General features: G+C 37.4%; 2 protein-coding genes across 4 annotated transcripts in view; one reads left to right on the plus strand and one right to left on the minus strand.

Annotated features, from left to right (window-relative positions):
* LOC134478972 (large ribosomal subunit protein eL29-like) overlaps window positions 1–21351 on the minus strand; it is a 520011-nt gene that overhangs the window by 128445 nt on the left and 370215 nt on the right. The gene's annotated exons all lie outside the window — the stretch shown is intronic.
* The window catches only part of Smc2 (structural maintenance of chromosomes 2), a 56209-nt gene that overhangs the window by 12283 nt on the left and 22575 nt on the right, over window positions 1–21351 (plus strand). For all 3 annotated transcript variants that reach the window (XM_006238165.5, XM_063287920.1, NM_001108666.3), the window contains exons 4-15: window positions 2966–3088; window positions 4660–4698; window positions 6031–6141; window positions 6321–6365; window positions 7522–7755; window positions 7949–8098; window positions 14858–15091; window positions 15977–16136; window positions 16560–16677; window positions 17372–17510; window positions 18187–18306; window positions 19863–20067. In XM_006238165.5, coding sequence (XP_006238227.1) covers window positions 2966–3088; window positions 4660–4698; window positions 6031–6141; window positions 6321–6365; window positions 7522–7755; window positions 7949–8098; window positions 14858–15091; window positions 15977–16136; window positions 16560–16677; window positions 17372–17510; window positions 18187–18306; window positions 19863–20067 — 1678 coding nt within the window. The remainder of the gene's footprint in view (window positions 1–2965; window positions 3089–4659; window positions 4699–6030; window positions 6142–6320; window positions 6366–7521; window positions 7756–7948; window positions 8099–14857; window positions 15092–15976; window positions 16137–16559; window positions 16678–17371; window positions 17511–18186; window positions 18307–19862; window positions 20068–21351) is intronic.

Genomic DNA, 21351 nt, shown 5'->3' on the forward strand with positions numbered 1-21351 from the left:
GGATGACTTATGTTGTATGACATTGTTTCTCAGGAGATTTACTCACCCCAGATGGGAAACTAGCAACAGACCAAAGTATGAGTGCCACTAAAGTTCAGCTTGGTAAACCATTGAATTGTACTAGGGTTACTTACAGGATTTGGGATGAGGAATTATTTAGAGGAATAGAAATGACTCAAAGACAGCTGCATCATCCATGGTGACAACTCATAAAGCTAGGAACAGAGAATACTGCACAGCCTACAGCAACTCCACAGATGAGAAGAGTATCTTTTCTAGTATCTGCTCTAGTTTAGACAAAACTCAGTGGGTCCAAAACTCTTCCAGGCAACTGGTCTGGTCTCAGTGGTGTTTATACCTTTTCTCTTCTCAAGAATCTTTTTTTGCACTTCAGCTTCCTTGGGGGAGTCAGCTTTTATTGCTTGCCCTCACAGGAAGGCACCTAGTGAATTTGGTTAGTTTCAGGGACATCCTGAAGCTTCCTGGAGTTGTTTGTTTACTTTTGTTCTGTTGAAACTTCCTTGGGGAATGGACCATTTCAATGTTGGAAGAAACTGTTTCATAACACTTTTTCCATAATAAAGCAATAACTCTCAACCTGGGGATCAAATGACCCTTTCACAGGGTCACCTAAGACCATGGGAAAACAATATTTACATTGCAATTCACAACAGTAGCAAAATAACAGTTATGAAGTAACAAAAATAATTTTATGGTTGGGGGGTCATCACAACTCCAGTACCTGTATTAAAGGGTAGCAGCATTAGTAAGGCTGAGGACCACTGAATTAAGAGGTTCTCTGCAAGACAGCTCAGCTGATCTCAGCATCTTTAAAGCAATTGCACTTTGCAACCAATCTTACTTTACAGTGTCTCTCAACAGTACTTCTTACATAAGCTTCATGGGAGTGGGCAGTGAGTCTGGTCAGCTCCAGAGATTTCCTGAAGGTTTTAAATGGCTTACTTCCTGAATCTTAAGAAGCTTTGCTATAGGATGGAATGTTTCACCTCCATTTAGATATAGCACCCTGAGTCTGATGAAGGAATGTTGTCCCTTGGAGGGACAACAACTTACAAACTTTTCAAATCTAAGATGTTTGGCAGTATTGCTCAGTAAAAACTGCCTGGGCAGTTCTTAGGAATACTGACTAGAATCCATTAGAATATCTTTCCTGTAGAGTCTTGGACACCTGCATAATGTTTCTTAGGCAATAATGACGTGTGTATTTGGCCCAAAGCTCTATCATCTTTAAGAGACGTGAAAGGGATCTTGAGAGTCTTCTCGCGGAAGCACTAAGCTATGATTAGAACTTAAGCTATGCCATGTTTAGCTTTCTTTGCTGTGAATGCCTCCTGTTATCTCAAATCTTGCATTCTATTCTGGTTTTGTAAAGAGGTTATTAAAAACTAATCTTAAATTCAGCAGAAGTCTAGGAATTTAAAAGTTTCATGCATTAATCTTGGTTCTCTTGAAACTTCCAAGATGAAATCTGATTTTCTGTATATTTCAATATTTAAGTTGTCTGCAGGTCTAAATATTTTAACCTTACCAGGGCTTTCATGGAACTTATTTCCAGTTCCTTCATTTGCCTAATCACACCAAGTATGTAGCAGCCTCTCTGTTCCCTCCCCTCATACACGTATAATTTTCTTTTAGTTCTATGGCCTTCGATTTAGAGTGACAAAAAGGCCTAGTGAAAACAGGTATGAACCAAACAGCATTGCTTCATTTAGGTTCTCCACTAGCTTCCTCAGGCTTTCATTTCAGTATGCATCATAGGATTTGAAACCACTCTGATTTTGTTATATGTGTTATTACTTAGCTTCATTATTGCTATTTCTTTTAACATTATTAAGGACCTTTCATAAGTCCATAATTGTTTTTCTCATATCAATGTTGTCAGCTTCTCAATTTTGTTTTTATTTTATTAATTCTATTTTTAAAAATAGAATTTATGTAATGTTAATTATATAATTAATTCATCATATAATTAATGTGTAAAACTAATTCTAAAATTTATACTAATTTTTTGAATTGTGTTAAATTTCACCTTTTTATCTTAGTTTGTTAATATAGGCTCTTTATTTTATCAAGCTTCTGATTTTATTTGTTTGGCTAGATTAGGACAGAATTCACTTCTTTATTGAGTTTTTAGGTTGCCATAAACAGCTACTTTTTGGGGATTGTCTATATCCATATATCTTTCTCTATTTCGGTTATGAGACTTTAATTCTTAATAGATATTTTTGAACAAATTCCTTGTTTTATTTAAGGATACACTTCCCAACCTACTAATCCTGAAAAGAAAGTAAATTAACTTTATTAAGCGTTTACTAATTACTGACTTGTGCTGGAGATTGTTAAATGCAGTGAGCTAAGTCTTTCAGACACCAGGAGAAGCAATAGTCATACCCTAAATGGCAGTTGTGGAATTACTGTAAAATGTAAACAAGACAAGCTCTAGAATGTCGTGATGAACCCAAGCTGAAGCACCATTTCTCTCTCTCTCTCTCTCTCTCTCTCTCTCTCTCTCTCTCTCTCGTTCTTTCTCTGAAGTCATCAAGTGTCACTTTAATGACCTTTAGAGTTTTGTCACGAATTCATACCAAACTGCCTATGTCACTAACTTTGAGTACTTTTGTTCTCCTTGGAAAGACAATAATTAACTTCTAAGTGTGGTCAATTTCAGAACGTGGTCAGGAAAGAAAAATGCATTGTGTACATACTGGAAAAATAATGTTAGATGGGAACTGAGATACTGAGTCCAATGCAGGTCAGGAGGCTTATGCATAATTACATTAATTAGTTAGTGAGAGCACCTGAGGTTTGACTGTGTCATGTCTACTATTATTCCAGTTTGGGGTGCCATTAGTTATACAGAATAGTGCAAATTAATAGACTAATTTAGTATTTTGGTACAAAGTGTTCCTGTATCTTTAAAGTTTGTGAAATGCTTCCTTTTTAGGTGGTTATTGGTGGCAGAAATAAATACTTAATCAATGGAGTGAATGCCAACAACACCAGAGTCCAGGATCTCTTTTGTTCTGTGGGCCTGAACGTGAATAACCCTCACTTTCTCATCATGCAGGTATCTTGTTGGCATCATTTTGTGTCTTCTGAGTACTTTTATTACCTGCTATATTTACTTTATTATATAAGAGAACTTTGGAATTTTTCTTTATATCATTTTATTTGCATATTCTGAATTTTTGATATTATGTGTTTTGTTTGTAGATTTTTTTTTTTTATAAGTGAAGCCACTGTGTACTAAGTTAGGGGGAAAAGTCATGTGTCAGAATTTTATAGTTGACAAAATCACTACCACCTCTAAAACCAACCCATAAAAAAAGTTAAGAAAGATTTTTCATTGTAGGCTTCAAGGTGTCTTGCCCATTATTGACCAGCTCTACTACTGTGTTCCTGATGTGAGGCTGGGACACCACATTGTAGCAGCATGGCAGAGTAAAGCTGCTCACTTCTTGGGATCCAAGAAACCGAGAGAGACAGATGTTCCTTTAAAACCCAGTTTCTCTAGTGAGGCTGCCACCTTCCCTAGTTTCTAGCCTTCCAACATTCCAATGATAACTGCCTCAATGACAAAACTATTGATTAGGTCAGTGTTCTTACGATCCAATCATGTCCCTGCAGCCCGCCCCTGTATGTTTCATTGATGATGATACCTTTAACTCATGAACCTGGTGGGGGAGTTCTTGATATCAAAACCATAGAATTGTTATCCTGGTTTACATGATCCATTTTAAAACATTTTATTATTTCAAGAATAAAGTGAAAACTGTCCTCCTAAGACTTAAGCAGATGTGAAATAATATATTGTTAATAAATACATAAAACACGGTGTTATTTTCTCTGGTTCAAAGCAGGAGTCAGCCAGGATCCTGATGGGACCATGTGTTTACCTACTTTAGTTGCTCTAAGGAACGTAACAGCATAGACTGGGTGCTTTCTAAACAACAGAATTTTTTTGTTTATTTTGTTGGTTCATGACTGTCATTGCAGGACAGTGAACATGTCACAGGTGTATCCAGGGGAAGAGATGAGGGATGAAGTATGGCTGAACTCACTTTTTATTATGTGTTTAGTCAACAAACCACTGAATATCATTAATCTCTTCACTAAACAACTGTCACTAAGTCCCACCTCCCAACCTTGTCCCTTTGGTGATTGAGTCCCTAACATGAATTATGAGGGACATATGCAAACTATCTAAAATAAAAATAGATTCACTGTAATCTGGCCTCAAAGCTAACACCTTACTATCAAGTGCCTCTGCATCGTGACTTGTAATCTGAGGCCTGAGGAGATTGGTTTTGGAAATTAATGCAGTTGATGATTTTCTGCCACTGAGCCAGATCTAATTTCACGTTCAGACCTGGAATCAGGTGGTCCACTTTCTGAAGATATATTTGCAGGGTTTAAAAAAAAATCAAGAAATACTTAATAAGCCCATGTCTGTTTTAAAATCTCATCCTTCTCCATTTGTATTACTGATCTTCTCAGACGTGTCCTGAGTTAACCTATATCATTTAATAACTTAATTTGTGTCACACCGATGAGCAACAGCCATTTCCACTTAAACAGTGAATATCCAACATTTTCTATGGCTCATTGAAGTTATTAAATTTGCTGTTTTCTTTTTAGGGCAGAATTACGAAAGTATTAAATATGAAACCACCAGAGGTAAGAATACCGAGAAGGATTAGAAGGGAGCTTCATGTTTAGCACTGTGTCCATAGTTAAAACATCTTGACTGTATAAAGCAGCCTAGCTAACTATGTTGGAATGAATTACTAAGGAAAAACCAGATAGAAAAACAGTACATATGAAGTTAGTTTCTTTTCTAGCATACATTATGTGAAATAAAGAAATTTTAAGTTACCTTGAAACTAGTTGATATAATCAAGTGAATCTTTTATTTTTACTCTTGCTATTGAAAAGAGTTAAAGAGATTGTAATTGACCTTACTACTGTATATAAGGTCAAGTTTACTTTCCCTCAGGTGCAAGTTTAGTGAAAAATTGTTAAAACTGGCTAACATGTACAAATTACAATGGGTTCACAAAAAAAGAAAATCGTTTAGAGCAGTGGTTCTCAACATGTGGGTAGCAACCCCTTTCAGTGGTAGAATGACGCTTTCACAGGGGTCACATAATCAGATACTTTATGTAATATTTATGTTACTGTTCATCATAGTAGCAACATTTAGTTATGAAACAGCGGTGAAAATAATTTTATGGTTGTGTGTCACCACACATGAGTAACTGTATTAAGAGGTCATAGCTTTAGGAAGATTGAGAAAGACTGTTCTAGAGATTGGCACTGAAGAATAGAAGCTGTTTTTAAAGGTGCTGGCATGCATTTTCACTGCTTTGTTTAGTCATTAGACATGGTGTCAGACACTGCATAGAGAAAGGAAGTGTAGAGAAAGTTACTTGTCATAACTCTTAGTGCTGCAGTCAGTAAGCAAATATTCCATGCTTCAGCCTTGGAATAAAATAGTGAAGTTCAATGTAAAACAGTTGTAAGAGCAAACTTAAAAAATAGAAGCTGAGTGGGGCTACTTTTTTTTCTTTAATTGCCTTTTTTTTTAAGTATAGAATAGAGTTTATTCAGGGCATAGGGAGGGGAGTCAAGAGGGTAGTAGAGGCAGAGAAAGGTAGAGACAGAGTCTAATTGCCTTTGTATACTTATATTTGAAGGAAAATAAGAGTCAGCAGCTTGAATTTTAGTGATAAACATTGGTAAATTAGTGTAGAAGAAGGCTTGATTCAGGAACAAGAGTGAAGCTATAAATATTTCTTTAAATTAAATGTCATTGACATACATATTTTAATCTGGTTAACTTATGATATACTATATATGTAATATATAATATATTTTATATATATGTGTGTGTGTGTGTGTGTGTGTATGTTACATAGTAAAGTTCTGTTGAGGTCAATGTATTGTTATAATTAATTTTAAATTCCAATGAGACGTTGCTTTGAATTCTTAATACAATTGTTGTTTCAGATATTATCCATGATCGAAGAAGCTGCTGGAACCAGGATGTATGAGTACAAAAAAATAGCTGCCCAGAAAACTATAGAAAAAAAGGAGGCTAAGCTGAAAGAAATAAAAACGGTAATTGAAAAAGACATGAAATAGTTTTGGAGAAGAATCTTGATTTGAAGTTTTATGCTGTGAATCAAGAAAATGTTTTACTTTTCAGTTGTTTTCCATGTCTTACAAAACAGACACCTAGATGTGTTTTGTGTTGGCACCTGATTTACTGAAAATAGTGGCTTTCTTTTGTATTCTAGATACTGGAAGAAGAGATTACGCCAACAATTCAAAAATTAAAAGAGGTAATACTAATTCTTTGATATATAGTTGGAACTGTTCTCAGAATCAGTGAAAGTACTTGTTATACAAATACTGATAAAATGTCTACCACTTGAGAATTTTTCTGTGAGATGAAATGCATTCAAATTAGTACTCTAATCCAGCCTTCTCCTTGCAGTGGATGTGTATTTCTTCTATTAAATCATAATGATATTGGAGAATAGTCTTCATAATCTTAGAAATGTTAATGACAGCTTTTAATACTTTATTGAAGAATAGCAAATCCACTTTTACTGGATACTTAGTATTGACTAGAACATTTTAAAAGATAGAATTCTTAACCTTGATCTTTTCAGAGTGAATTCCTAGTATGATAGTAGCTATCACAGTAATTATCACAGTTCATTTATAACATCTTATGGTAGGATTGTGTTCTTTCTATATATTTGCAACCCCAAGCATCTTAAAACTTGGCAGTATTGGAATGTTTGTAGAACACATTGTTTTTACCCATCTAAGACTTATTAACTGCTTGATAAAATTTAGTATTCTTTAACTTTATTGTGTAGGTGATTTGGGAAGACCGAAAAATTGGCAAATTATAAATTAGAAGTTTAAGCCTAACCTTCAGATCCCACTTTTGTCGTATTCTTTCTAAATCTGTGGCAGGGGGTGGCAGTGAAGCTACTATGAATTTTTCTCTACCTTCAGCTTACAGTTTAGTTGCTGCGTTGCTTCTGTGGGTCCTTATGTGAATCAGCTTCTCTAATGTGGGGCACGTGGTTGTAGTACTTGGCCATTCTGTAGGAATCCTAGGAACACTATTGCCAATATGTTTAATAGTGTGCCCTGATGTCTATATGCACTTTGTAGACTGCTGTCACCAGTATATGAACCGTAAAACACATTTCCTTGTTAAATGGACTGCTTGTTCATGTTTTAAACACACACACACGCACACAAGGCCTTGTAGAATTCTCTACAGACAGTATAATGTTATCTTAAAAGCCAGAGTTTTGAGGTTATACTTTCTAAATGCTTTAGATAACGTCTTTAACGATAAACAAAAGTCAGATCATATAAAGAGAAATTGATCCAAGTTTGCTGTAGTGAAAATTTCCCCACATTTGCTTTAAAAGTATGAATTTGAATCACTCTTTATGGTGACTTTTCTTTCAGGAAAGATCTTCTTACTTGGAGTACCAGAAAGTGATGCGTGAGATCGAGCATCTGAGCCGTTTATATATTGCCTATCAGTTTTTGCTGGCTGAAGATACCAAGGAACGCTCAGCTGGGGAGCTAAAGGAAATGCAGGATAAAATATTAAAGCTTCAAGAAGTACTGTCAGAGAATGAAAAAAAGATAAAGGCTCTCAATTGTGAAATAGAAGAATTGGAGAAGAGAAAAGATAAGGTCAGAACAAATTAGATAAACACTGGAAAAAGTAAACCATGCCTTTAGGATTCACTGGGCAGTGTTTTACACATTCTTTTGTTAATCAAAAAAGCAATGATAAGTTTGTAAACCGTAAGTACATCTTAAAATCCACAGGGGAAAAAGGTAGCATGATGTGTTAATTGGTGTGAATTGTGTGTGTTGATTGTAGGAAACTGGAGGCATCCTCCGATCTTTAGAGGATGCTTTTGCAGAAGCTCAGCGAGTTAATACTAAGTCTCAAAGTGCATTTGACCTCAAGAAGAAAAACCTAGCCAGTGAAGAAACCAAGCGCAAAGAGCTAGAGAAAAACATGGCTGAGGTAAGCAGATAACGTTTATTTCCAATGATGTTCATTTGTCTATAGTGTTCATATTTAATGTCAGCTACAGGGTAAGTTTAGTTGTTTGTGCCAGGAATACAAAATTGGGGAAAAATAATTGAAAAAAAAAAATCTCTGCCTTTTGGGTCCATTTGGGGAAATGCTAAAGGAAGTAACTAGATAGTTGTTGTACAGTGGTAAGTGATGTGGATAAAAAAGAAAGCGGGGATAAAAAAGAGGTATGAAGAAAGCCCTGCCCATAAGTGTTCTGAAAGCCAAGCGAGATCCTGACTACACTACAGAGAATACATGCATGAGGCTGAGTGAGTTCTTCCGCATTGAGGCTAGGCTCTAACTTCCTAGCACACGCTACTCAAACACCCTTTGTAGCTGAGGATGATCTTGAACTTCTGGTCTCCTGACAATACCTCACAATTGTAGGATTATAGGGATACACTGTTATGCCTAGTTTATGTTTGTTTCCTTCATGCTAAGCAGAACTCCACCAACAAAGGTGTGTCTAGTAACCCCCATCTCCCCTGCTCATTTTGTTTATATTTTTTAGAGGCTCTTACTTTGTAGTCCAGGCTGTTCTGGAATTCCCTGTGTACTGAACACTGATGGGATTCTACAGTAGCCTCATGCTTACTGCGATTATAGGTGTGATCTATCATGCCCAGTGAATAAAAATAATTCTTAAGAAAAGGATAGACATAGCTGGGGATTTAGCTCAGTGGTAGAGCGCTTACCTAGGAAGCGCAAGGCCCTGGGTTCGGTCCCCAGCTCCGAAAAAAAGAACCAAAAAAAAAAAAAAAAAGAAAAGAAAAGGATAGACATAATAACTGACTGGTAATATCGGAGAATTTGGAGGGGCTTGGTTTACTTGGAATAACTAATACAATACATTGAATAATTAATAAGATAGACACTGGTAGTAAAAACCCAGTGGTGATGGATAGAGTAACTCAGATTTCTAATCCCAGCACTCAGGAGGCTAAGGTACCAGCTTCAGGCCAACTTTGGTTTCAATATGAGACCCTGTCTTTAAAAAAAAAAAGGAGGGGGAAAGAAACATTGATGATTCAGAAACTGATGGGAGAAGGTGAGAATAGGATAGACATGAGTGTTCATTTTGAGTAGACAGCCCATCCAAGGGCTGGTCAAGGCAGATCCTTCATTAAACTAGAAGTTAAGTGTCTGATCTCAAAGGTGGTGTTCGTGATAAAGCACAGGAGTGTTTCAGGGATGCTCCCACTGGGTGATGGAAAGTAGACATTGCTTTAACGTCATGAGAACAAAACATTTTTTCACCCTGTCCTATCAGATACTGTTATAGGTAAAATAATTATAAATACAAGCAATGGAAAGATTTTAAATAAAATGTCAAAGCAGGTTGAGTATGTTTTAACAGTTCTATTTGTGGTACCCAACTGCAGAAATTATTGATTTTATGTTTGTTGGTTTTTTAAATTGGGTTTATTAAGGCTTAAATGTGTGGTTCTCTGCCTTGGCTTTGGCTCATTTCCCCCTTACTTTTGCGTGGTCCTTTAGCTTCAGCACAGGGTTACAGGAGTATTCCATTTCTTCTCTTTTTTGTTTCCTTTTCTGTGTCCTTTAATCTTGATATTTAAATGTTTGCATGCCCCAGGCTAGTGTGTAGACATCTTCATGTTCTATTCATATTGTTTCTTAGGAGAACTCTCACACTCCTGTATCTCTAAGTATAGTCAGTTTCAATGCTTTTAAATCAAAGCTGGGCTTAAATTTTTCCATGAACTCTAAATTTGACTACGTACCGGTTGTCTGGTTAGGAACTCTTGAGAAGAAGTTTGGTAAGACAGACAGGAAACAGACATACACCGGATACTTGTGGCTGGGCAAGTTTATCAGTTAGAGAAGGTCAGCAGCAGTTTAGCGATTGTGAGCTGCTTTCCTCAGGCTCAGGAAAGTCTCCCCAGGGAGTTAAGACTTCTCTGTCACAGCTGTAGGCACAGGACCTCAGAAAGCTGCCTGCCCTGGACTTTAAACGCCACGGTTCTTTGAACATCAGTTGCTGAGGAGAACTGAAATACCTACCAATCTCTTCCTAACTCGGGATGCTACGCTACCAATAAATTCTACAGCCATTCTTTGGGACAATACCAGAAAGAGGAAATTTCAGTTAGTCCAGGGCCAGCTAAAAAATTGTTTTGTGTTCTTGCCCGTGGCCCAGAAAAATCCCCTTGGCAAAGCTAGTACATTTTCTTTGCCTAAGGCTAGCCCCTACTCTAGAGGAGATTTGTCTCCCCATAGGTTGTTACACCATACCAGAAACACACTGCAGCATTGTTGAGCCTCAGCCAGAACTCATGTAACTAGGCCCAGGAGAACCACTGCCACATGCAAGACGACAGGAATGGTCAGACCTGCCTAGAGCACTGACCTGGCTCAAACCCTGGTGCTCCACGATCTGTTCAAGGGCTGACTTCAGAGCTTCCTCTGCTTGTGTTTCAACAAGAGGTGTTGGCAATTGTAGATGGAAAAACCATAGCTCTCGTGTGTGTGTGTGTGTGTGTGTGTGTGTGTGTGTGTGTGTGTGTTTGAGATGGTAAGACAGGGTTTCTCTCTTAAGCCTATTTGTCCTCAAATGGCCTGGAACTCTTTCTTTTCCTCCCAAATTCTGTGATTATACAGCCATCCCACGTAGTCACATCTCTCATCTTAAGGGAATAAAAGGTAATTCATTTTGATTTTTCTTGAGTGACCGTGGCCTGAGAACACAGATTTAGGCTAACCATTCCATTTCCCTATGTGGAAACAATTTACAGAACAAAGTCATGACAAATATAAATATATTGGTGAGCACAGCAGAGAGGCGGGTACAGTGAGACGAGGGAGCTGTTCTGTAAACCCGAGATAGTATCTGAAGGCATTCTTAACTCTTGGATTGCAGAAGTTAGTGTTTTGCTAAGTTAATAGCTTCTAAGAGGTTTCAAATTATTGTCACATAGTGTTAGTTCAGATACAGAATGGGACAAAGCATGGCTGTTTTAGAGGGCTAAAACTAGTCCAAGTTAAAGCATTTAGTCTCCAAAACTACAAAACTGCTCTCCATAGTATTGAAATTCCACTTGGTATATCAGTCTCTGCAGAAACTAGGTCCTTCCAGGACTTTTCACAGCCAGCTGCAGCTACTTTTCAGGAATTTTCATTCACACAATCACTTTGGCTAATAAGTTTACAGCAATTCTGTTGTCTTTAATGCAGTTCTTGAGGAATTGAAGGAGTCTACAGGGCTGCCAGGACCTTCCATGACAGTGTTAAAAATCAGCTGCTATGATCTGCCATAGTATTATGTCATTCTTTTAAGAACACTGACTCATTTGTATTATCATAACACACATAAACAGTGGTTTTACCTCTGGGTAGGTTCCTAGTGTTCATAGCATAGAGCTGTAGGCTCCTGACCTAGTGGTTCATCATAGTTTTAGGAGTTAGACCCTGAGATACCCCTGGCATAATTAGTGTACAAGATTCCGTCATGGGCCAGCTCTCAGGGGATGATATTTTGGCCATTCCAAGGATTGTGCAGGCTCTAGTCAAAATGCATGTACGTTCTATTATGCATGTCAAACTGACAGGGTTTTAAAAGCAGTGCATATACCCTAACTTGTTCAGTGCTTCTAATGACCCCTTAAAACTGGCAAAACTGGCATCTTACCTAAGAGGATCAAAAGGTATTGGACATAGGTTTCATAATAGGTTCCACCAATGCAAACACTTTTATTTAGACTGGATCTAGGATACTTCCTGGATATTTTGTCCAAGTGGTGTTAGCAGTCAGCCTGTGGGATAGTGTAGTCCCCATTACCTAAAGGCCTTTCTAGTAAGAGGCCGTATTGTGCTCAGGCATTGTAACAGTGCTTTGTAGCTAAGAACGACCTTGCACTTGCTGAGATTCTAAGTGTGTTTCACCATTCCTGGTTTATGTGGTCCTGGGGATCAGTGTATTAGGTTTTCAGTTAATACAGTTATGTCTGTGTGATCATGATTTTGTTGGATAACCTATTGGGCCATGGGACATTTATGTAACATGAAGTAAGTCTGTCCTGTTGTAGCATGAATCCTTACCCGTGAGGTAACATACCCACTCAGACAGAAATAGCATTCTCTTCCATAGCATCCAAAATAACAATGTAAATAAATAATACGTTCTGCAGTGGGAACCAAGGTCACTAACACCCAAATGTCCCAAAGGGTCCCCAGCTCAAACAGAAGCACTAGATCACTGCAGTCATCCTACTATCTGATGTCATCATCTTAATTTTCTCCCTGAAAAGTGATTCATTTCTGTTTGTCCCTTGTCTTGATAGGAGTAACTATGTCAGTGTCTTAGTCTCTTTTCCTGTTGCTCTTTATAGAATATCTTGAGAAAGCAACCCAAAGGAGAAAATTGTTGGAGGGAAGTTAGAGCAGCAAGAAGTTGAATTGGCTGCCCCCATTGGACACAGTCATAAAGCAAATGGTGCTGAATGCTCGTGCTCACCTTATTTTCTCCTCTGTACAGTTCAGAATACCAGCCCAGGGAATGGTGCCACCCTTGGTGGGTGGGCATTCCCACCTCAGTTAACCTAATCAAGGTACTCTTGCACAGGCATGTCCACAGCCTATCTCCTAGGTGATTCTAATTCTCATCAGGTTGCTAATTGAGATGAAAAAATCAAACAGCCAATTGGGCCTACAGTACCCCCTTTATCAACCAGATACCTTAGCTGGGTTGCATAAATCTTTCTTAGCCTTTCCCTATCTTTCTTCTAGATTGTCTGTCTTTCTTAAGTCTTGTACTGTGCATTACTTCCCTCCCAGATGGCTCAGAGCCTGACAACCTACTTCTTAAGAATTCTAACACTTGGAATATGAAATTACATATCTTTCCCCAAAATTTGATCTTAGGCAAACTCCCACATGTAAACCCCCATACCCCATCAGATGTGTGTAGCGAGCTCATTAACATCTAGAGAGAGTAACCAAGGCCAGTTTACTATGTCTTTCTCCCTCAGTTGTCAACCATGTATTTGTGTCCACAAATAGAGACTAGTGATTCGGGCTACAGCCACTGTGGGTTTTTCAGTAAACCAAACTGTATCCCTGTGAAGCATTCTCATTCACTTCACTTGTTACCACACTGGTTATATCAACATCACTCAGCAAGTTATGGGAATCAGATCTGTATCATGTATAGGTGGTAATTATGTAGAAGCCTGGGTTATATTGTGGGCTGTTTCCACATGACCTTGGAAAGTTGTCATGGGTGGATAGAGTCTGTTCATTTGCCCTGCAGCTGAGGGATACCAGGAAGCATCCTGATCAAGGGTCACTGGAATGAAATGGGATGTACCCAGTGTGATGAGAAAGGCTGTGTTAAAGCATTATAGGATATCATATTTCTTAGGGGGAGACAGAATTAGAATACAGGCTTAGAAGTTACATTGTTAGCACATTCTCCATCTAAACAGGGAATAAACTAGGTCAATGAAAGCCATCTGAGGAATAGTCCTTTAGTTATATTTTTATTTTCCAACTACTTACTATTTTTACCTGAGAGATTAACATAGTATGTAAACTTAACCACATCCACGAAAGAAGTCATAAATTTTTCCCACGAATGCTGAATTTTCACATCAGTTAATGGCACCGCTATTCTCCTTGTTATTCAGGCCAGAAAGCCTACAGTTGTGTGTGAGCTCACATCCATCACCGCAAGCTCATTTGAGCTATTACCTCCCATTAGGGGTATTGCAGCACTGGCTTAGGATTGCCTGGCTTTTACTCTAGCCACTCTATAGTTCGTTCTCTACAGAAACTAAAGTGTAATCTGCTTATATCAAAATTTATTTCAAAGTCAATGCTGATTAGATAAATGTTTCTCATAGCCTCCTGTGTGCTTTATACTATGACTTCTGTCTCCTTTTATATTCTTGCTCTAAGGGCTCCAACCACTGTTCCTCAAAGCCCTGTCACCAAGTACAATGCAACTATTTATATGCTCACTCTCTGTCCATTCTTCTCAAATGTCTTGTCATCCAGGTTTTCTTTATTCCTAAAATAGTGACTTCCACTGCTTGATGCCTCCTCACTTTGCTTTATTTCATCATGTTTTCTACCATAGAATATAAACTCCTTACACATATGGTTTTAATGTATGTATTTAATATCTTGGGACAGTATCTAGTGTATAGTAAACAGTAGTAAATATTAGATGAATCACAATCAAGGCGTTCAAAATACCTGACCACCTTCATGCAAATAAGAACTTCTCCTGTCATTGTTGGTATCTAGTCTGATATCAGATACCTGATAGATATTACTTAAAAGGTGTTAGGTATTAGGAATACTTTGTAATGCTTGAATCTTCATGCTACGTTATAAAAAATATGTATTCTTCATTCTAAAACTTTTAAGTGTGACTTAGGGAGACTCATTTTACTTTTATAGATTTCAGAACTGATTTTTAAGTTTTCTTAAGACATTTCTTTAAATATATAGTAACTTTATCCCATTTTCTCCTTGATTTTACTATCCCATTTGGAATAAAAATACTGAATTATGTAGGTGTAACATCCCCCAAACAGCCTGTTTCAAAGTGAGAATTCAATATTTACAGTTAGGACAGTTAAAGTACTTTTTTACTATGCCCACTCAAAGTTATAAAGTCTAGTAACAAAGTAAGTTGAAAGTTGTTTTCTAAAATACCCTTTCACTTTGACATTCTTCTTAAAGGACTCTAAAGCATTAGCAGCAAAGGAAAAGGAAGTTAAGAAGCTAACCGATGGACTGCACGGCCTTCAAGAAGCAAGCAATAAAGATGCGGAAGCTCTGGCCGCCGCCCAGCAGCACTTCAATGCAGTGTCTGCTGGCTTGTCCAGTAATGAAGATGGAGCAGAGGCAACTCTGGCCGGGCAGATGATGGCCTGTAAGAACGACATCAGCAAAGCGCAGACCGGGGCCAAGCAGGTAAGCACAGGCGCTAAGCGTGCTGTGGTCAGTAAAGCGCAGACCAGGGCCAAGCAGGTAAGCACAGGCGCTAAGCGCACTGTGGCAGGCAACCGCTGCTGTGTGAAAATCTGTGACTGAAGAGCGGTGATGCCGTAGGTCCTTTGCTCAGCCTGTAGCACTGCTTGCTTTTTATGCGGTGAAGGGCCACTTTGAAATATGTGCTTGGAAACGTGAGTTTATTAATTACTCCTAATCACTTAAAAATGAATTTTCAACTTCATTGAGAATTGACGGGCATAAAGTTTATAAGAACTCAATACTGTAAAAGTTTTAAATTACTGCTTTTAATTAACAGTAAAAACTATAATCACCTTTCAGTTTTAGGGCAGGGATACCCTGAGGATAAAAGTACGGCTTTAAGAAGGAGTGTTCACTTGTATAAATTCATAAGGGTAAAAATTGTCACCTTTGAACATCAGATTTGTGGCACTGAATTTCTGTCAGTTTAGCTTCTTTCTGTAGTGTCTTGTTTCTCATCACTCAATGCAACTTCTTTGCTGTGGAGAGACAGGATTCACAAAGGCAGTTGAATAAAGTTAAAACAGGCATGAGATGAAAAGGAAGAGAACAAAAATAGTGATGTGCCCCTGTCTGGTGTCTGGTTAACTAGCTCCTGGAGTCATTCTTTCAGAAACTTTCTCAACTTCCTTAATATGCTATAGTAACTTCACTTTATGCTAAAGTATTAATTCATTTATATTAATATTTTTAAGACAAAAGAATAATGTTTTAATGTCCATCTAGGATACTATGCAATTTTATTTTCAGTTCCGATGTCTCTTAGTTGAATCTGTTTGAATCTCGGTTTAATGACTACCGCTGTTGTTGCGTCACCCCTCACAGGCTCAGATGAAGTTGAAACATGCCCAACAGGAACTGAAGAATAAACAAGCAGAAGTTAGGAAGATGGATAGTGGGTACAAGAAGGATCAAGAAGCTTTTGAAGCTGTGAAAAAAGTTAAAGAAAAACTTGAAACCGAAATGAAGAAGCTAAATTACGAAGGTTTGTCTTAAATGTCCTTAAGGTTAAATCTTTAGGAGGGTTTTATGCATAGAAACTAAAAAAGGAAATGAGTATGCATTACTTCACCTGATCATTAGAGAATTATTCATAAATGCAGCCATAAAATTATCTAAAATAATCCTGTACATTTTGATAATTTCTTATTTGATCATTTGAGTGTTTAAAATTGGTATTTGTCTGTTTTCACTTAGTAGGCATTAATATCACATGTTGTTTGATGTTGGAAACATGCCCATTTGATACTTGATAGGAATTTTATGGTAAACAACCTTTTATTTAATACTAGCTAGAAGTTTACATTTTGCTGCTTGGAGTACTTCATAGAGGTCGAGGCTGTACTTTTCTTAAGTGGTAGTGTTTTTCAGACCTAGTTTCAAGCTGCTTATGATATTTACTCCTCAGACAACAAAGAGGAAAGGCTTTTGGAAAAGCACAGGCAGGTGTCTCGTGACATCAGTAATCTAAAAGGAACCTACGAAGCTCTCTTGGCCAAGTTTCCCAATCTTCGATTTGCATACAAGTAAGAGATTTAAACCTTATATGTTAAGACTAATTAAAAATATTAATTGATTAATTTAAGTATATGAAATGTTGGGTGGAGGGTTCTTGTGAAAATAACAGATACTAGTATCACTAATTTTAAATCGAATGGAGTGATTTCGTCTCAGTTCAAACTACCTTCACAGTTATTCTGCCATTACTCTTGCATCTTCTTCCTTGTTTTACTACACAGGACTTGTCAGACATTCATTTTCCATGTTTTCAGGGGCAATATTGAACATTGAACCCTGGGTGTCAGGCACGTGAGGGAAGTCCCCACCTACTGAGGCAGATTTAGAATTATTTGTGAGAGATTAGAACACAGAGTTGCTCTAATGTGGCTCCATGGTTGAGAGCACACACTGCTTGCTCTTTTGGAGGACCCAAGTTAAGTTTCCATCACCCACATCACCCACCCTTAACGCCAACTCTTGGGGATCCAACACCCTCTTGTGGCCGCCACAAGAAACTGCACTTTACCTTCCACAGGGACACCAGTGTGCATATAATTAAAGACAAACAATAAGTCTGTGTTAATTTACTGAAATATTTTAGTTGCTATTTAGAAAATAGCTGACATTTTCTAACTATTCTAATTCATTTGTTTGGAGCTCTTAACTAGGATAGTACAATATTTATCTAACATTAATTTTTGGTAACTTCTCTGTTTTTAGGGACCCAGAGAAGAACTGGAATCGAAATTGTGTAAAAGGACTTGTAGCTTCTCTGATAAATGTGAAAGATAATTCTACAGCCACAGCTCTGGAATTGGTGGCTGGAGAACGACTCTACAATGTTGTAGTAGACACAGAGGTAAATGGATTTTAATTAAAGAAAATTTAAGATTAATACTCTGACTTAAAAAAAGAATCACGTAATGCTGGAAAAGTTGTGTGCTTTTGTAGCTCTCCAAGCTACTTAATCTTTTTAGTTAATTTTCTGACAAATTTAATTCTTATTTATTTTCTATTTTGCTGTGCATATTTATATTTGCATTTGTAAAATAATCTGTCAGTTTTTATTACAGTAACATTTCTGTGTGTGTTATTTGCTTGCACACACAGTGTATATGTGTGTGTACACACAGAAGCCAGGAGAAGGCATCCTCCGTAAACATTGTATTTCCAGATGCAGTTCCCTTTCTGATTGCAGACTTGCACCCCTTTACCTGCTTCTGTGCGCTTGCTCCTCCTCACCACACCTCGCCTCCTGTTCTAGCTACATCAGCTTTTCCTTTTAAGATGCTGTATGCAGATGGCATTGTACAGTAATTTTTCTGACATACATCACTGAGCAAAACACTGATCAAATTCATTTACATGCCCACAAAAACATCTTTAGTAAGGTTGAATTATAATTATTTTATATACTTTGAAAATCTACCTTGGGAAAAACACACCACGGATATATTTATTTGATAATGTATTCCTAAACTTGTATACATTCCATTATAGTGTTTTTTTCTTACAATTTAATATGTCTGTTTTAGGTTACTGGTAAGAAACTATTAGAAAAGGGGGAATTGAAGCGTCGATACACAATAATTCCTCTCAATAAGATTTCAGCCAGATGTATTGCTCCTGAAACTCTGAGGGTCGCTCAGAATCTTGTAAGTCTTATTGTCTTAATTAAATGTTTATCTCTTCTTTTAGCTTTAGGAAATAGTAATTTTAAGGGATATACTCAGGTAGAATTCTGGTCAACTGATAAGATGGCCCCTATTGTAATGTATCTGCTAATAAGAAAATAGATGTGTATAAGGAAATACATTTTTATTTTACCATACGTTTTTATTATTTTTTAAAAGAATTAGTTTTATTATTATTTGTTTTATTTAAGGATGTGTATGAATATATGCTCATGTCCTTGGATGGCCTGGAGCAGGGGTTATAAGCTGCCTGACTGGGTACTGAGAACAGAACTGTCCTAGAGGAACAGCTAGTATTCTGAACAGCCTTCTCTCTAGTGCCCCATTTTGGGTGTTGAACACTGACTAAAAACATGAAGCTGGGCTGGAAAGATGCCTCAGCTGTTGAGAGAACTGGCTGTTCTTCCTGAGGATCCAGGTTCCATTCCCAGTACCTACGTGGCACCTCATTAACTCGAATTTCAGGGGGGTTTACCACACTCATACAGGTATACATGCAGGAAAACACCAACTCACTTAAAGTCATTTTAAAGAAGAAGCCAAATATGTCTTCAACAAAACGAGCTTATTAGAGAGTAGCTTTATAAGGGTTTGAGTTTGAGTTATGTGAAACCCAGAAATGGCATTGGTAGTTAAGACACTAAGCAGATAGTCAGTGTCTTTAGTATTATTGAGAACATTTCAATCAAATAATTTCAAAATGCCCTTGTAGTTGAAAGTGCTTTTTAGTTTCGTGGTGAGTTGGAATTTCAAACACCTTCAAGAACGCTTTGTCTTAGAGTTTGTAGCGAGGTCTGTTAATGGTGTCTGCTGGATCAAAAGAAGTTCTGAACATGGTGCTATTATTGTTGTTTTGCTCTTGTCATAACGATGCTAAGTTTCTGAGAACATGGGAAAGTGCATGAAGAGACTGTGATTGCAGTGGAAGACTAGGGCTTTGCCTGTTCTTTTATCCTTTCGGTTAGTCATTGCATTTATTTTTGGTTTTTGAAAGTGGCTATAGTTCATTTGAATAAAAAAGCATTCACTGAAACAAATTACTAATAATTGAAACCAAATATTCTGTAACTATGCTGATAGAGAGATTACTTTCATTAATAGTTGTATTTATATAGGCCATTTAGATGTGCAAACTTGGTATTGCCTTCTTGAAAGAAACTTACAGTGCTTAGGAGTTTGTGTTTTGTGGGGGATTTTGCTGTTGTTTTTCTTCCAATACAAAGTTTTTCTGTGTAGCCCTGGCTATCTTGGAACTTGTTCTGTAGACCAGGCTGGCCTCAAACTCAAAGATCCACCTGCCTTTGCCTTCCAAGGGCTGGAATTAAAGGGGTGAGCTACCCCCACCCTAGCGCTTAGTATTTAAACTGTTTCAGTTGGTGATAGGTCTTCCAGTGTTAAAATTTACTGTAAATAAACAAATTATCACTAGGACTGTGTAATTTATATATTATTGCAGTTTTTACTAGTTTATATTTCAAAGAAATGTGTCCTGTGATACATATTTTGTTTCCCTGTAGGTTGGTCCTAACAATGTTCATGTAGCTCTTTCCTTGGTTGACTACAAACCAGAACTTCAGAAAGCGATGGAATTTGTCTTCGGAACAACATTTGTTTGTAACAATATGGATAATGCCAAAAAAGTGGCCTTTGATAAAAGAATAATGACCAGAACTGTAACCCTTGGGGGTGATGTATTTGATCCTCATGGAACATTGAGTGGAGGTATGTTGTGTTAACAATTCTGTGGTAAATAGTTTGTGCCTCTGAGGCTGTTTCTCTATCTCCCAGTTGCTTTTTAAAGGACAGAATAGTGTCAAAGCCCTTAAATGGCTTATGATCCATTATCATGAATCAACTCAGTAGCTCATTCCTCTAAAGTCATTCCTGTTTGTTCTTGGTCCAAGAAGGCTGGCCACACTCACTCCAACAAGGCCAGAGCTCCTAATAGTGCCACTCCCTGGGCCAAGCAGATACAAACCATCACAGATAGTGGTGGACATAGGGGCTTGCTTCTGCATACTTTCTGCTCAGTTGCAGTCACAAAGGTTTTTTTACTTTGTAAAATCTTAGCCTTATTACCCATTTTCCCAAGAAATTGAATAACTCACTTTGCAGTGTGCTGTTATCCATGTTGAATCTTGAAAATGGTGCCTTAATGAATTGAAAGTAATGATTATTCTCTAATACTCTGGCCTAATAATATAATAACAATGAATAATTATTCTGTACCAGAAAATATTGAAAACAGTGTTACCCCAAGTACAGTATCCACTAGCCACATGTGACTTCACAATTGATAAAATGAAAGTAATTGTTTTTACTTGCACTAGCTGCTTTTCAGGGTCCTAAAACAAATAGTGAACTCGTAATTGGATAATACATGTATAGTGAATTTTATAAAGCCCCAGTCTGTGAGCCTTATGAATATATAAATATGAGTCTGTATATTGTGAATTTATGAATACATAAATAATCCTTAACTTTAAGATAGGAATATAATATCAGTATATTAATCAGAATATCTCTGATACGTAGTGGCAGAAATTAAAAACCACTAGTTAAGTAACTTAGTAATTTGCACAAGTTTGGAGTTAGAATCCCAGAAGTCTGGTTGTAGCTTGTATTCTTCACCTAATTTAATATCTCTTCAAATGTTCATTTGAAAGCCTTGCTGTCGTTTATGTATATGATGATGCATGTGTGTTTATGTGTGTGGTTGTCCTCAGAAGGCAGAATCTGGCATCAGATCTCCAGGAGCATGTAGGTAGTTGTGAGCTCTCCAGTGTGGGTGCTAAGAACTAAACTCTGCTTCTGTGCATGAGCAGGAAATACTCTTAATCCCTGAGCCATTTCTCCAGCCCAAGACTTAGCGTCTGTGTAGGCCAGTTGTATTAATTAAGTGATCAAGTATCCCACTTCTAAAACATCATCAATGAGTACTGTCTGCATAGGAGATAATAATGTAAAGCAGAAGACAGTCTTGAGAGTTTGTTTCAGATGTGCTTG

The sequence above is a fragment of the Rattus norvegicus genome, chromosome 5 (genome assembly GCF_036323735.1).
Source record: "Rattus norvegicus strain BN/NHsdMcwi chromosome 5, GRCr8, whole genome shotgun sequence".
NCBI classification, from domain to species: domain Eukaryota; kingdom Metazoa; phylum Chordata; class Mammalia; order Rodentia; family Muridae; genus Rattus; species Rattus norvegicus.